The sequence below is a fragment of the Heloderma suspectum genome, chromosome 7 (genome assembly GCF_057233095.1).
Source record: "Heloderma suspectum isolate Gila_16-S chromosome 7, 16-S_ref, whole genome shotgun sequence".
NCBI classification, from domain to species: domain Eukaryota; kingdom Metazoa; phylum Chordata; class Lepidosauria; order Squamata; family Helodermatidae; genus Heloderma; species Heloderma suspectum.
In genome coordinates this window covers 99297398-99315240 of record NC_139464.1, presented here as the reverse complement: position 1 = coordinate 99315240, position 17843 = coordinate 99297398, and the positions used below count along the sequence as shown (strand labels likewise).

Here is a 17843-nt window from a genome sequence, read left to right as displayed (position 1 = left end):
CTGCTTCGACCAAAGACCCTTCGCGTTACAGGGAAGGGCTAAACTGTGGCGGCGGAGACGCCGGGCAAGCCGAGAAGCACTCAGCCGACGGAGCTGCCGGCGAGCAAGCGGCTGCAGCTGCACCACCGGGCGGGAGGAGCCACCGCGTGTCGGCGGAGAAAGGGGCTTCTACTGCGGATTGAGGTGGAGCAAATGGCAAGCGGCGCCTAGACGGCGCCTGCCGGGCCGGCAGCCGGCTCTGGCGGAGGCGGCGACGTCTCGTCTTGCGCCCCTGGTCGACCCGTGGGGGAGGGGAAGCGCCTCCTGCGGAAGGCGAGGCGGCACCTGTGGGCGCGGTCGCCTTCCCGCCTCCTCTCTGAGGGCGCCGCCGCCGCCGCGACGAGGCTGTCTTGAGTGCGGGAGGACAAAGCTACAAGTGCGGAAGGAGACGGCGCGAGGCTCCGTGGAAGTTTGCCGCTGGCAAGGGAGCCGCGCGCGCGCACCATCGCCGAGTGTCACCCGCTGAGCGGGGGCGGTCCGGCGACGGCTGTCTGGTTTCGCTGGCGCTGGAGGGCAGGGGCTCCAGTGGCGGCTTGCCCTTCTTACGCCGAAGCCGGCAGCAGCTTCGGGACGTCCTTTTCTCCCTCCCTCGTCTGCAGGGGGATGCCACTACTTCCCTTTCCTTTGTGGAGTTATAACGCAGTAGCCTCTTTTCCCCCGTCGTTCCGTAGGGAGCCCTCACTGGGGTGGCTCGCGCGTGTGAATGCGAGCGTGCCCCCCTCGTCAGTCCTTCTGTGCGCTGGCTTTTGAAGACGTGGCTAACTGACGTGAGGGCGAACTCCAAGACGCCTTCAGCGCAGAGGAAGATTGCCCTGCTCCCTTCGTGGTTCCATCGAAGCCCGCTCTGAGTTTGACGGTTATTTAAAAAAGAAATAAAATAAAAAAGTTCAGGTGTTTCCATCCCTAGTTCCCAATGAATCTCTGTCACAGGAGGGAAAAAAAAATACAGCTCCAGAGGTCGCCGTTGCCTGCCGTAGAATGAATCTTGGCTTGACTGGGCTGAAGATGCTTCCTGCTGCACCACAGCGTGGTTGTTGATGCTGAAGCCTTGTGTCGTTCTCGAAGATGTTTCTGTTTGGGATTACACGTAGTGAAAGGTGGGCATTCCTAGGGAGAGCTGGCTGGTGAGACTTACCTGACCATTTTTTTTTTTGGCTCCGGGGAACGTAGTGGCTTCAATGGCTCCATCTCCCAGGAGAAGCAGCAAGAAAGATGCCAACGCTCTGCCAAGTGTGCCCTCAACTTTCTGGGCAATTACAATCTTGGTTGGCCTCCTAATCGCCTACTGCAGTAAGTACAGCCACAGCCAGATGGCAAATCCATTTTCTTTCTTTTGGCTTGATTTTTGTTTCTTTTTTTGGATGGAGGTGGAGCACATTATGCTTCTAGGCCAAGTTGTCAAACATTTGTGATGTGTTAATATTGAAGTGGGCTGACAAGCTGCCCTTCTAACCAGTACAAACTGCTTATAGACCCAGGAAAACCCAGTCCTTCTATAGTGCTTCTTTTGGAAACAATGCTTCTGTAAAACTTAAAAGTCTGTGTTTTCTAATAGAGTGTGTGAGCAGTGCACCCCAGCTCTTATGTTGCAAAATCCATGTGTTCTAAATCCTTGTACTCTATTAACTGCCTGTAACGGGAAGTATGTTTCCGTGTATTTGTCCACAGTCTTCTCTGTGCCCCATCTTCCAGTTCTCATGCATTTATGGTTCATACTTGTGTTGATTTCCTTTAGTGATAGATAGGACAACTTAATCTTGTGGCAGATGCCCTAATATCACTAACATCGCATGCAGTTTCTTAGTTAGATTTATAGCCTAGCACATGCCATATACCAATATGCACATAGAATTGCGGTAGGGCTAAACTAGAATTTCATTAGACAACCAAAATCAATGTTTTCAATTTATTTTGTATGCTTAATTTAAGATGGTCACTTCTAAAAATATAAGTATTCTGAGTATTTGTCAGTGGAGGGCTATACGGTGTTGATAGAAATAGATGCAATTTGTTTATGATAGCAATGTGTTAAAATACTCCTTGTTTGAAGTATTAAGTTACAATCCTAAAAATGGAGTAAACCCCTATTGACATAGTGAGATTTACTTCTGAGTAAGCATTCATGCACTGCAAGTCTTACCAAACAGACCAGTGACAGTTCTAGTACAAATATGCAACAGGACATATTTGGTCAGTCTTGAAGGGAGAAAAGGCTGTCATTTGATCTTAATTAAATTGAAATTGATTTGAAATGCAATTTTCTTACCCTCATGGAAAACTATGCAGTTGAACCCCTATGTAGTTCTAAGTCTCCTTAAAAATAAATACTGGCTTATTCAATATTTTCCATTTACGGTGGCTGCAAAACTTTCCGAACACTAGTGTGTCACTGGGATTTATTAAGATAAAGAAAAGAGTTTTGTGTTGGGGTGCAGCCCATGTTTCAGGAACAAGAATTGTGCTGACTCTTCCTTCTATTTTGTGTGCTATTAACCTTATTAGTTACTATTACTCATTTAATTCTGTGGAAAAACTGAAGTAAGCTATGATGCTTTGGCCACCTAATGCGAAGAGAAAACTCACTGGAAAAGACACTGATACTGGGAAATATTGAAGGCAAAAGGAGAAGGGGACGGCAGAGGATGAGATGGCTAGATAGCATCACCGATGCAATGAATATGAACTTGAGCATACTCGAGGAGAGAGCGGAGGACAGGAAGGCCTGGCGTGCTCTGGTCCATGGGGTCATGAAGAGTCTGACACGACTTAACAACTGAACAACAAATGTGTTCCATTACACTTAGTACCTGTACTCACTGATTTCTATAGACCAGTGACTTCTCATAATTTCCAAAGACTAAATCTAACATCAGCAGCAATTTCCTTGTAATGGCATATTATGAATATACTCCAATTTTTAACCAGGTTGAATTCCTTGGTATTTCATATTTTTTTCTTTTTTTTTTACATTTCCATTTGTAAGTGTTCAACAGCATTCATGTCTGTGAAACTAACAATGCAGTCCTATTCATGCTTATAAATAAGTGTGCATAGGACTGCAGCCTAAGTGTTCTTGTGTTCTCCAAGATAAGTGGACAACTTATCTTGGAGACTGCAGAGAGTACCCTGAAACACTTTTAAATTACACTGCCTACAGGTCTTGTGTTAAATATGTTAAATAAGAATGGTAAGATGTTCCTTAATGCCAGGAAATCCTTACATTCTGACAGACAAATATATTTCAATCACCTTGAGAGAGGTATTTCTTAGAATTAATTATGTTCTTTGTATTTATAGTTTGATATGATGATGATTATTTTTTCAAAATACGGAAGGGCAGAATTCCTGTTTTCATGTCTTTTGTATACTTGTCTATCTTTGTGTTAACTACAAATGCAATCTCATAATGTGTGTTTATAAATGAGCAACCCCTCTTTAACTTATTTGCAAGCAAATCCTAGGTTAGTCAGTGTTAAACATGTGGCATGTATGTATGTAATCTCTTACGCCATACAACTCTGAGCAAACACCAGACTACCTAAAATATGCAGTGTCAAAACACTCCACCACTTGTACTCTTTCAGTGACGGAAATGACTGAATGTGAAACTTTGGAATATAGAAGTATAATTTACGCATCACTTGACTGCTGCAGTATTTGAAGAACTTTTGGTAACCTATCCTGGAATAGATAAAAGTCATAGGCAGAGGAAAAGTGTGCAAATGCAGCTTCTGTAAAGCTCAGATCACTTTGAAAATGATACTTCTTCAAAGATTCTCTATTCCTCTCAGTAACTGAAACACAGGCAGTTTGTTGTGAATCCATCTTATGCAAAACATTTAATAATTACCCATCAGTTAACACTTCTGTGTTCTTGATAATTAGGATATGAACATTTCCAACACCCTCTACACATTTCACCACCCTCTATGCACTTTGTGTGTGTGTGTGTTTGTTTAAAAATGCATCCATGCATTTCAAATGTGACAGCTTCACTCCAAAGCACACAAGTAGTTAAATTACAGCAAGAGTAGATGAAAAATATAGAATTCATATAATGGATAAGAGAATGTTTGACAAAGCTTGAAGTAACCTTTCAGCCTAATTGAGAATTGCTGCTTCTCCTTATTCCATACCCCTCTCTCTTTTTCCTATTTAAAGATGTTCTTATTCAGGGTAACGTGTTTTTATGAGAAGATGTAGCTGATAGAGCTCAATTTAGCTCATAAAAGCTTTAAAAAAAGCCTTTTGATTAACACACACCTAATTACATGGATCTATATCATTTAATTTATTGAAATGATAGCTGTTCCTTGTATCCCCAAGGATGATAATATGACCATTTTCTTTCCCTGCTAATATATCTGGCTTATACTTAGGGATAGTAGCTCCACCCAATGGTTGAAGGAGATACCTGTACTAGACCAATTAGGTTAGTTGCTATAGTGATAATGCTTTATTGGGTAATTCCTCTGGAGGAAAAAGATCCAGAGTGAAGAAGATTCTTGGTTGGTGGTAGTGGCAGACAGAAGAAAGCAGCAACTGTGATAAAATCTCTTAAAACATAGCTGTTTATGTCAGAGTGTTCATTATGGTATTTAATATTCAAGAAACAAAATATTGCTCATAAAATCTTATTCTATTAAAAATGTTAAGCAGACCTAAAGGGGTCTGATCTGACATGGTAACACATGCCATTTTACATCTGAATTTTTGCAATATACTTTACATGGGCTGTCTTTGAAGAATGTTTGGACAATCCAGCTGGTGCAGAATGCTGCAGCCAGATGGTTGACCAGAGCCAGTTATAGGGAGCATGTTATTCCTATGTTAAGCAGCTTCAGTTGCTACCAATTCATTTTAGAACACAATTAAAAGTGCTGGTCATGACCTATAAAGCTTAAAGAGCTTGGAGACAGGGTACTTTAATGACCATCTTTTCCTATGTGAGCCTGCCTCAGTGTTTGAGATCTTCCAGAGGAGACCTTTTCTTAGTCCTGCCATTATCTGACATGTGTTGAGCAGAGTCACAACAGAGGGCCTTTCAGTGGCTGCACTGTGGCTTTGGAACTCTTCTTGTCATGAAGATTTGTTTACCTCACTTTGGGACAGATGGATCTGTCAATCTCAGACTCACGGAGATTGTTAGGTTTTTTTGGTTAAACTTGTTTGATCCCATTTCCACATGAGCTTGCAATTTAAAAACAAATCTGTATGGAAATTCATATTTTAAGCACTCTTTTCCTAAGGTATACAAATCTTTGTGCACAGTTTTTAAATGTGCATGTTTTTCCAGATACTTTACATTGCTAAAATGCAATTTTATGCACCGTTCTTCAAATATATACATTCTGTGCATGCTTCCCCTAATATGTGCATTTTCTGTGTGCATTTTCCCCAAGATGAGCTGCATCTGAAAGCTTGCAAAAATGCAGATTTCAGTATGCAGCTCTGTCTCCACTTGCTGAAAGGCTTGAGAGGTGCAAATCCATTTTTATTTAGACACCCCTTTGGACTGCTAGGTTAATTTGTTACTTTTACTGGTCAAAATATTTTAATTGGCGGCTGCGTGATGCCTTGTATTACGATTTTGACTGGTAATATCTGCTTCTTAATTATTATAGTGCTATGCATTTTGTTTTTACTGTATTGCTAGTTTCCTTAAGTGCCATGAGTAGAAAGGCAGGATATAATAAATGTAAATTTTGCCATTGCTACAACAGAAAACCAGGTGACTGGCATCTGGCCTTTAATCAAATTTAATTCTACAGTCTTGCTAAACTGTAGTGGCTGGAGAGGAATAATTAGGATAGGATCCAACCGTCTCCCTGTGCTAAACGAATGCTTGCAAAATGTAAGTAGCACTTAATAGGGAAATGGGGGAAATAACCAAATCATCAAATCAACACTTTTCCCTATTGCAGTAGTATGTGCTAGTTACGTTGTGCAAGCATTGGTATATGCTAGTGCAATGTCATTAGTGCTAGTGCTGGGACACAGTTGGATCCTACCCTTAAAGTGGATTTTTGAAACTCAACAGACTGGACATGTTCATATGTTTGCATGCAAGCAAAACATACAGATAAATTGTCAATATTTCTAGTTAACCTTGATAATGGTTTTTAGCTTAATAATCAAATACAGCTTCACTAACAGTTGCACTGTTGAGATATTTTCAGGGCCTACCTATTCAAGAACTATTGTGCAGGAAAGGACAATGTTAGTTTAGTTGAAGTTTTATTTTAAATGATATAGTATTCATAACAGAGTTGCTAAGTGGGACTGATTTTACTTGCACCTGGAGAAATTAAAAATAAATTGTACCTTTCATAATTGAAAACTTTAGTCAATTCTTGCAACTGACCCAGTCTAGCTAATGCAGCTTGCAAAGTCCTAGTTGCTGGTGTTACACACAGATACAGTTATGTGGAGGCTGAGAGCATGCATAAAAACCAAAATGTGCATCATGAAGATAATTCTCCATTAGCGTTTCCGCAGTTTATATGAACCGTTCATTTCTATGGCTATCTTGAATAGATATGTACCAAAAGCAGTGTTGTAATAGTAGTAGAGCATTACACATTTTAAATTTAAATTTATCTTAAAAACTATGCAAGGGGATTTCATTTACAGTATATATGCATGCCCAATGTGGCATCTTTCTCTCTGCTGTGTGTTGCCTCACTTCCAGTTCGGGAGACTCCATTACTTCATATGTGCTACATGAATCATGGGAGGAAATTATTCTCTTCCACTGCAATTCTCCATCAACTGTGTTTTCCTGATCTTCCAAACTATGGTGCTTGATATTTATGGAAATCTTTGGTGCACTTAAATTATTTCTAGGCTTTCTGAATAAATGTGAATGCATGTGTTCACAATCAAAAAAGTTTGCATTTCCCCCCCCCCCCCACTTGCTACACCAGGGGTAGGCAGCCTTTTGGGCCTGGGAGCACATTTGGCAATTTGAGAAGTTGTCCTGAACATCACCAAAAATAAGGAAAAGGCTGCTATGGGAGGTTTGGCTGGTCATAAAGGACAAGTAACCTGCCCAAAAGACTGAGTACAAGGCAGAGGTGGGGTCTGATCCCTATCTTATTAAATAACCAATTTGAAGCCAGTTTTCAGCACCAACAGAGAACTTTTTCATATAAGGCAAACTCTTTTTTCTCTTGACCCCCCCCCCCCCACTCCCTCAGCTCTGCGAGCCAACTCATTCCTCCATATTTCTCTCTCATTCTGGATCACCACCCATACACATGCTCCCTCCCTAAATGTGATTTTTTTTTTTAAGTGGGAGGGGTAGAGCACCTTAGCAGGAACCAAGAAACATGTTCACCGTGTTGCCTACCCCTGTGCTAGAGCAATGGTTTGCTCAGTTGGCTGTAAGCACTTGCTAGTTTTTAATTGTGCATTTTCTACTGCCCATTCAAAGATCCTGAAGCTCAGCAATGAAACTGACCAGTTTTTTCCAGAAGCCTCCTTTATCGGTGGAACTGACAGATTTCAAACCTCTGCAGAGAAGGTACTCTTCTTACTCACTGCAGAGCTTGTCAGTTTTGCCCCCCCCCCCCGCAGCCTTTGTATAAGTCCAATCACAGCATGAACGAGACTTTGCACATCCAGCTGCCATTAAAAATATCCTGATGGAAATTAAATCATTTAAGATCAGAGATAACACAGGTCCAGCATACTTGTGCCAGCAGAACTGTAATGCAAATTTTTAAACAGAAACTAAAATATATGGACTTGCTAGGGCTACATACATCAGCCTGTGGACCGTGGGTCACAGGGCCTAACTTGAATAACTGCATTTCTTTAATCTATTTCTTACATGCCTTTCAAAGCCATGGTCTTTCCAAGGTCTGTATTATTTAGTGTTTTAATCAATACTTAAATATAAAAGAATTATACATTATTGGCCCATTTTAATGTTTTACCCTCAAAGCTTTGGGATGTTAGATTTGGTGTAATTTCCAGAGGGGGTAGCCATATTAGTCTGTTGCAGCAAAAATGACAAAGAATCTTGTGGCGCCTTAAAGACTAACACATTTATTCTGGCAGAAGCTTCCAGGCAGTATCCACGAAAGCTTATGCCAGGTTTGCTTTCAGACAGATGTTTACAGACAGGTTGTACCCTGTAAGGAGGAAATGGTTATATATGTTTATTATTATTATTATTATTTATTGCATTTATATCCCGCCTTTTTCCCTCTTGCAAGGAAACCAAGGCGGCTTACATTATTCTCCTCCTCTCCGTTTCATCCTCACAACAACCCTATGAGAGTTGTTGTTTTTACTGTACTTACTTTTACTGTGGGGCTGCGGTGGCTTAGTGGTTAAGAAGCTGAACTGCAGACTGGAAGGTCGGCAGGTCAGCAGTTCGAGACCTGAGTGCTGCATGACGGAGTGAGCTCCCGTCTTCAGTCCCAGCTTCTGCCAACCTAGCAGTTCGAAAGCAAGAAATTGCAAGTAGATAAATAGGTACCGCCTCGGCGGGAAAGGTAGCCGCGTACCGTGCACCTCGGTGTTCAGTCATGCCGGCCACATGACCACGGAAGCGTTTTCGGACAGCGCCGGCTCTTCGGCTTAGAAACGGGGATGAGCACCGCACCCTAGAGTCGGACACGACTGGTTGGGGACACCTTTTCCTTTTTACCTTACTTTTACTGTAGTTGTTTTTACTGTAGTTATTACCAGGGAGTTAGAAAATGTATCATCTATCCTCTCATGAGACTGTTTCTAGGCTGATCTTTTGATATGCTCTTAAGGCTTTTTCTCAAGGTGTCAATCTATCTCTGAGCAGGTAGGAAAAATAAATGTGTTGTATCTCTTAGATCTGCTGCAATTGCTAGTTCTTTATTTATAATTCTTTATGATTGGTTTTGTCTAGGCTGTGACCATTATTTTGTGTTACTGGCTAGTTGATTAGACTAAATGAACTACTACTTCCAACGCTGGAAACCAAACCTGGTAGATTACTACAACATCCCTACTTGATCTCTGAGATGCTCAAACACAATCCCAATTTGTGAAATAAAGCTCTTTGTAGAATAATTAAAGATCCCTTCTGACATTACTAAAGTGGTAGGAAAACTAGAGATGCGTAAAAGAGGTCAAGTCTTTGCAAGCGTTCCAATTAAGTGGTCACAAAGGCCATGTGAAATGGTGCAAAATGCTGTCATGGACCACGAACCCTCATCCTTAGAGGATCCCAACCCCTTGTCCTCCTAGAAGGCTCCAGAGTTAAGAGCCCAGGAAGAGGATTCAGTCATGGAAAGGCATCATGAGGCTTTCACCTGCCAAGATCTAGTTCCCCAGAAAGGTCCCAGGACCCAGCTTCCCTGCATCCAGAGGGAATTGCTTTGCCATGTTCACACTCTGGGGATTCCAGCTATGAGGACACTTGCATGTCACAGCCAATCTCATATCATTGCAGCTTGAGGCTATTAAAACAAGCCAGGCCCCTTTAAGAGACAAATCCCCAGTTGGTGTAGAGCCAGAGCCAACCAGCCTGAAGGTGGGCAACTTCCTACTGAAGGCTTAGTCTTTTTGCTGCTGCACTGCCAATTGGTGGCAAGCTGCAGCTTTCAAAACAAAAGAAAGGGACATTGCCCCCTTCTTGCGGCTGCACTGCCAAAGTTTAGTGACAAATTCATCAACAGCAGCCGTGGAGGAGAGAAGTTGGGGCTGGAAAAAGGGCTAGGAAAAGTGTTACACATCCTTGCACTAGGGACTGCAACAGGGATTACTAGTCCCAGAATTCCAGCAGAGAGGATGGAGCATCAGTTTCCAATCTGGCATTCTGTGACTGGTAATTCCAATCTCCTGTGGAAAAATGTTCTTTACCAAGGCCTGAGGAACATCCAGTGCTACTTCTACCATTTCCTTTCTGTGCCCCAAGGTACATTTCTGGACCTTGGGGCAGTAGAATTGGTGCTTTCAGGGTCAAGGCAAGTACAGCCTGACTGTCAGCAGGCTGCAAGCAGGGCTTCCCTTGTCTCAGTCCTGGTAGTGAACATTCAAGCAAGTGCTCCTACCCCCAACAACACCCATAGTGGGAAGAGCCGCTGCCTGTTTTCCTCCCAGCCCTACATTTGCAGACACAACATCATACAGAAGAAGATGCAGCTTGTTTCCACATCAGCAAGGTCCCTCTGGGAATCTGGAGTGATCCATGTTATCAAGCCTGCCAGTATAATTTTAGGGCCAAGCTATATGTTTCATGAGTTCTGTAGATTAGGACCGGCCAGGGCTCTTTCTTAAAATGCAGCTGTGGAGGGAAGGTAGACAGCAGCCCAGATTGGGGCTATGGGGGGAAAGGGGCTAATGCTTACCTTGTGCTGTTTACTACCTCAAAATTCCTTCCTACTGATGCTGCTGCCCCTTCCACACACATAGGTTCCCTGCTATTTATTGTAAATATCACTTACGGTGGCAAATAGCAGCTTTGGAGATGGTTTGCGAGTGAGGCAACCCACTTTTGTCACACCCAGTCCCAATCCTTCCCCATGGCTGCTTTTTGTTAAGAAAACTATGGCAGCTACAAAACGTGCTATTTAAAAAATGGGATTGACACAACATGTAGTTTCACCTTCAGATGTGTGATGCTACCAGAGTAGCATGAGCCAAACTACATACTACTAGTGTAACGTGTAGCTCAGCCCCAAAACGTCAGTAGCTCTTACGATGCAGAGATTATGGCTGCATTCAAAGATCATGATAAACCTTCATGGCTTAACATGATTCCAACAAGTGTAGGTGAGCCTGTCTGCGCCTGTTTCCTTTCCTTTCTGGCACAGGCACAAGGAGGAGCTCAGAAGCTTTTGCACCTGTTTTTGATGAACCGCAGCTTGTCATTTTATCTGAATCCAATGAAGTATGGATAATCTTAACTACAGTTTGTTTGAAATAAACCAACTTCAATCTCTGTGTTACGATACTGGCTTGTTTCAACATACCATAGTTAAGGTTCACTCACAGCCACACTGAAGGGGGAGAAGGGAAGGGAAGCACAAAAGCCTGAGTCACATCTAGGCTCATTTCCATCATGATAAAACCATGGTTCGTCCTGACATCTAATTGCAGCCTGTGTCAGAAGGGACCCTAAGGGAGAACTCGAAGGTACGTGGCTTATATTTTGTATGTTGCTATATTGAACCAAGAGTATATTTTGGTACTGGAAGTGGTGGGGAAGGAGAGAGCGCATAGCTGCTTGTCATTGACAGAACTTTTAGCAAGGTACATAATAGAAAATGAACACTTGGTTTGTCCACTACGCTGCATTGAAAGTACTAGCTTCCTTCATGTAGTTTGTTGAAAGGCTGTCATGATGATACAAGGTCACTGTCGCCCTATACAAATGCCAGCAAGTGCTCTAGGAATAAAAGATTTGTCAGTATAATTTTTCAGCAAGGCTCTTGTCTTACGCTGTGCCACTGCATTTCTGGGAAACCCCTGTTACAGTGTTGTTTTATACATGTTTTTGTTTTTCTGAGAATTTAGATCACATTTTCCTTTTCAGTCTGTTTTGTAGTCAGGTTTATTGAAAATATCATGATGATCACTTTATCATATTAGAAAAAGCAAAACATAAAAATGCCCATATAATTTATAACATCCCAGCTGCTCTTTTTTTTGTTTTTTTTAAGAGGGCATACTTTTGAATATAAAAAGGTACTTTAAAATTAATGACCTCTACAAAATACCACCTGTCAGAGACTGTATCCAAACTGACACTGAATGCGTCCTGAAAAAAGGCAGTGTCATTGATTATGTGGTAATGTATAGTATGAAGTCCAAAGTTTCATTTGAACAGGAACTGTCCTACACTTGTCATAAGAACTTTTGGATCTAATCTTCAATGGATGTGAAAACTACTGACAGGAAGAGAGTATGTGTGAACATGTGCACAATGACTTTTCGTTAACCAAACCATTCTTGCACAAATGTGGATTAGGGAGGAGAGCTTTCAGGTCAAAGGATAACATAAGCACGTAACATAAGAACATGCTTGATCAGACCAAAGACCTATCCAGTCCAGCATTCTGTTTGGAGTTTGGACAGTTGCCAACCAGATATTTATGAGACGGCTACAGCAGGACATGGATACAATAGTACCCTCCCATTCATCATCTCCAGCAACTGGCATACAGAGGTATCCTGTCTCGGATAGTGGAGGTAATATATAGTCATCATGACTAGTAGCCATTGATAGCCTTCTCTTCCATGAATTGTCTAATCCACTTTTAAAGCCATCCAAGTTGATGGCCATCACTGCGTCTTGTGCTAGTGAATTTCATAGTTTAACTGTGTGCTTTTTTAATGAAGTAATTCTTTTGATCTAACCAGAATCTCCCACCATTTAGCTTCATTTGATGACCCTGGGTTCTAGTATTAAGAGAGAGGGAGAAAAAGCATTTCCTTATCCACTTTCTCCATACTGTGCATACTTTTATACATCTGAATCATGTCTGTCTTGCCTTTTTTCAAAGCTTCAAAGCCCAAAGTTGTAACCTTCCCTCAACAGAGGAGTTATTCTAGCCTCCTGATAATTTGGGTTGCCCATTTCTGCAACTTTTCCAGCTCTACAGTGCCCCTTTATTTATTTATATATATATATATATATATATATATATATATATATATATTTAATGAGATTTATATACCATTGAATATAATAAAATCCCTCAGCAGTTCTTGAAGTGTGATGACCAGAACTGTTCACAGTATTCTAAGTGTGTTTGCACCAAAGATTTGTATAAAGGCTTTATGATATTGGCATTCCTAATGATCCCCAACATGGAATCTGCCTTTTTCAAAGCAGCCAGATACTGGGTCAACATTTCCATTGAGTTATCCACCACAACCCAATGATCACTTGCTTGATCAGTCACTGTCAGCGCAGACCTCTTCAGCATATATGTGAAGTTAGTATCCTCCCCCCCCCCCCGTATCATTTTGTACTTAGTTTTGTTGAACTACATTTCCATTTTAATGCCTATTTTCCCAGTTTGGAGAGATCTTTTTAAGCTCTTCACAATCCTTTTTTGTTATAATCACTTAAATAATTTTGTGTCATCCTTAATTCCAGATCATTTATTAAAAATGGTGTAACATTGGCCACTCTCCAGTCCTCTGTACAGGGTTGTTACAAAAGTAAGTTACATACTTTTGTTAGAAAATTAGCATTTTCACACTGGAGTTCTTTAATAACTCTCAGATGGATACTATCTGGACCTAGTGATATATTTGTTTTCAATTTGTCAATCAGGTCTAGAACTTCATCTCTTGTCACCACTAATTGCTTCAGTTCCTCAGTCTCCCATCCTGAAAATATAACTTCAGGCACCACTGTCTGCCCCACATCTTCCACATTGAAGAAACATGCAAAGCATTCGTTTAGTTTCTCTGTAATCTGACCCTCCTTTCGTGCTCCTTTACTCGGTTATCCAATAATCCAACTGCTACCTGAACAGGTTGCCTGCTTCTGATGTAGAGAATGTTACGCTCCTTTTTTGCATTTCTTATTGTCTGCTTGCAATTCCTTTGCTCAAGATCGTGTTCCCTTTCTTTCTTATTTGGACAAGATTTCCATTTTCTGAAGGAAATCTACTTTTCTATAATAGCTTCTTTGGCAATTCTTGTTAAGAGGTCTAGGAGACCTCTTCGATTTTGTGGTACCTTTCTTGACCTGTGGTATACATTCTAGCTAAGCTTCTATTATGGTTGTGAGTAACCCTCAAGTGTTCTGGAGAGATTTGACCATCTTGACTTTCCCTTTCAACTATTTTTTAGCCAATCCACGCAGTCTCCTCTTTTGAAGGCAGATATGTCTGTGCTGGACTTCCTTGACAATTTTCCATATACATATGAATTTAATTTTAATAGTACTGTGGGCACTCTTTCCAATTGGTTCAACAACAGTCACATCTTGCTCTAGGTCCCAGGTTCCAATTAGGATTAAGGCCAGGAGTCACCTCCCCCTGCTCATTTCCATGACCATCTGTTCCAGGGCAAAGTCATTCCAAGCACTGAGAAATTTAACCTCTTTTTTGTGACCAGAATATGCATTTCTCCAGTAAATGTGGGATAATTAAAGTAACTCATTATTATAACACTTCCTCATTTGGATGCCTCTCAGATTTCATTTTCCATTTCAAGATCACCCTGAGAATTCTGGTCTGGGGAATGATAGCATGTCCCCAATACTAAATTAATTTTGGGGCCCAATATTGTCACCACAGCAGTTCCATGGAGGAGTCTGCCCCTTTAGGTTTTCTAATCTGACACTATGCCCTCTTTTATGTACAGAGAAACACCACCTACCTAGAAAGCAAAATGTAGCTTTCAGGACTTCATGACTATACTTCTCCACATCATTTGTGCACCATGACCACTAACTCCATCCAGGCAATATCTCCCAGCCTATCTAGACAATGCCTTGTACCTGAAACCTTGGCAACAGCAAGGCAATTCACCTTGAATGCCTGTCACAAATCCAGTTGTCTGTATCTCTAATGATCAAATCTTCCGCTACCATTAGTCCTCCACTCCCTGGAGGTAAAACACAGCATGAGAGGATATGTGTTTGTTCCCAAATAATGGATCCTTTCTCAGGGATATTCATTCATTCATTCATTCATTCATTTCACTTCATTTCATTTCTATACCGTCCAAAGCCTAAGCTCTCTGGGCAGTTCACAAAAATTAAAACCACAGAGTGCAACATAAAACAATATAAAATATGAAAGCTTAAAACTACAACCAGAATAAATCTTAGCGGCAATGCAGAGGTTAAAAATAGAGATTTAAAACAGCAGAGCTAAAAGACTAGAGTGCTAAAATGCTGGGAAAATAAAAAGTTCTTTACCTGGAGCTGAAAGGAGTACAACGTATGTAGGTGCCAGGCGAACCTCTCCAGGAAGCTCATTCCATAGCTGGGGTGTCACAGCAGAAAAACCCTCTTCCTGGTAGCCACCTGCTTCACTCCCTTTGACGGGTTCCCGGAGAAGGACCCCTAAAGATGAACTTAGGGTCTGGGCAGGTTCATATGGGAGGAGGTGATACTTCAGATAACCTGTTAGAGCAACACGACAATGGAACCAATTACCTAGGGAGGTGGTGGGCTCTCCCTCACTGGAGGCATTCAAGACGAGGCTGGACAGCAATCTGTCAGGGATGCTCTGACTTGGATTCCAGCATTGAGCAGGGGCTTGGACTCGATGGTCTTGTAGGCCCCTTCCAACCCTACTATTCTATGATTCTATGAGCCATTTAAGGCTTTGAATGCTAATACCAGCACTTTGAATCGGGCCTGGATCATTTCTCTTGGAGTGATGCCTTCTTTTCTGAAATCCTCATTCTCCCTGATTCTAGTCCAGGTTGATCCAGGTTCTAGTCCCCACTCAGCCATGGAAGCTCACTGGGTGACTTTGGACCAGTCACAGACTCTCAGCCCAACCTACCTCACAGGGATGTTGTTGTGAGGATAAAATGGAGCGGAGGCGGATCATGTAAGCCGCCTTGGGTTTCTTAAGGAGGAAAAAAAGGTGGGATAGAAATGTAATAAATAAATAAATAAATAAATTATTGCAAATGAGCTGTCACCATGGAATTGTGATGTCTAAAGAGCCAGGGTCTGCAGGAGAAGCCACCACCACCACCACCACCGGGGAAGAGGCGTGCTTGCCGCCGCTGGGCCTGCTGCTGCCGCCGCTGCCACCACCACCAGGCCTTCCTTGTGGACTTCTGCCTGGCAGACCGCCAGTCCCTGCAGGACCAGGCCCCCAGGTACCGAGCCAGCTGTGCTGCTCCACCTGCCCCTCCCTGGAGGGGCTACATAAGCTGGCTGGCTGAGGTGGCGTGGGAGAGCCAGGGCCTGCAGGAAAAGCCACCACCACCACCACCACCGGGGAAGAGGCGTGCTTGATGCTGCTGGGCCTGCTGCCGCCGCCGCCGCTACCACCGCCACCAGGCCTTCCCTGTGGACTCCTGCCTGGCATTTTTAAGGGGATTTTAATTGTTTTGTTTGTTTGTTTTATTTTGTTGGGGGGGATTTTGTTGTGTTTTTAGGGGTGGGTAGCCTGCCTGATAGGCGGGAGCGAGGGGGCATGTGTGCACCTGATGGAGGCAGTGGGGGGAGTGTTGGGGGCCAGAACATACCGAGGCTGGGCGGCAGGTGCTGGCGGAGCGCTAAGGGCAGGCCATGCCAGGTAAGGGGAACAAGGGAGAGATGTGTAGTATCTGTCCCCTGCTCTGGGCCTGTCCAGAGCCAAAGGATGGCTGGGGGAGGCGTGACCCCATCTTCTGGCCTTCGTTTGCTGCTCTGCAATGCCAGGTCTGTTACCCAGAAAACCTCCCTCATCCATGACATGATCCTGGATGAGGGTGCAGACCTGGCATGTATTACGGAGGCTGGCTGGCCGAGGCTGCTGCTCCAACCCTTGCAGCCATGTGTCCAGCTGAATTTTCGTATGCACAGCAGCCGAGGGCTGGGGATCGGGGAGGGGGAGTGGCTGTTATCTACCGAGAGTCCTTGGTCTTCACCAGACCCCCTCTCCGGGAGACCAAGGTTGCTGAGTGCATGTACTGGAGGTTGGGCCTGAAGGGCAGTCTGGGGATTCTGCTCGTGTACCGTCCACCCCGCTGCACGACTGACTCCCTGGCCGAGGTGCCTAAGGTGGTCTCTGATGTGCGTGTACAGTCCCCTAACTTACTGGTGTTGGGGGACTTCAACGTACATTCGGAGGCCATCCTCACAGGAGCACCTCGGGACTTCATGGAGACCATGGCCTCCAGGGAGCTGCACCATATTCTAACTGGGCCCACCCATGTAGCCGTCATGCGCTAGACCTTGTGTTTGTTTCTGGAGAAGCGGGGAGTGATCTGGAAGTCGGGGGTATATCCACCACCCCCTTGTCATGGTCAGATCACTATCTGGTGATGTTGGACTTCTCGGTTCCACAACCCCTCCGCAGGGGTGGAGGACCCATTAAAATGGTCCGCCCCAGGCGTCTTATGGATCCAAATGGATTCCTGAACGTGCTTGGGGATTCTCTGGGGCATGCCAACGGCCACTCGGTCGAGACCCTGGTGGGTGGCTGGAATGCCGCAATCACCGGGGCATTATATCGGGTGGCTCCGAAACGCCCTCTCCCCCTGAACAGGGCTCGGACTGCACCATGGTTCAATCCGCAGTTACGAGCTCTGAAACAGGAGGTGAGACGGCTAGAGCGCCGGTGGCGGAAGTCTCACTCCAAAGACGATCAGACACGGGCTAGAGCTATATCTTCAGCCTATCACGTGGCGGTGAAGGCAGCAAAAAAGGAATATTATGCTGCCTCCATCGCTTCTGCAGAGTGCTGACCCAGGAGGCTGTTCCAAGTGGTCCGGAGCCTGGTCGGTCCTGTGGCTCCAGAACCACTGGAGCATTCTAAGGCCTCCTGTGAGGCTTTGGCAAGGCACTTTGCAGATAAAATTGATCAGATTAGGTCTGTTACTCTGCACACTGTGGATACAGTTAGTGAGCAAGAGGCGGCCTGTGGCAAACCGGTTTTGTGGGATCGGTTCCAGCTTCTTCCTCCTGATGAAGTGGACAAGGTGCTTTCATCTGTAAGGCCGACCACCTGCTTACTTGATCCTTGCCCATCTTGGCTCATTATGAGCTGCAGAGAGAGACTGGGTGAAGGGATCAGGGCGGTGGTGAACGCCTCCCTTGAGGAGGGAGTGATGCCATCAGCCCTCAAGGAGGCAGTGATAAGACTGCTCTTAAAGAAGCCCTCCTTGGATCCTCAAGTTCTGAA

At 43.8% G+C, this 17843-nt stretch overlaps 1 protein-coding gene across 3 annotated transcripts in view; it reads left to right on the top strand.

Moving 5' to 3' along the window:
* Nucleotides 1-385: 385 nt before the first annotated feature.
* Nucleotides 386-17843, top strand: part of TAFA5 (TAFA chemokine like family member 5) — a 515983-nt gene continuing 498525 nt past the window's right edge. For 2 of the 3 annotated variants that reach the window (XM_084810965.1, XM_084810968.1), the window contains exon 1: nt 386-1329. In XM_084810965.1, coding sequence (XP_084667091.1) covers nt 1218-1329 — 112 coding nt within the window. In that variant the 5' untranslated portion in view covers nt 386-1217. The remainder of the gene's footprint in view (nt 1330-17843) is intronic. The other variant, XM_084810970.1, reaches the window with a different exon arrangement.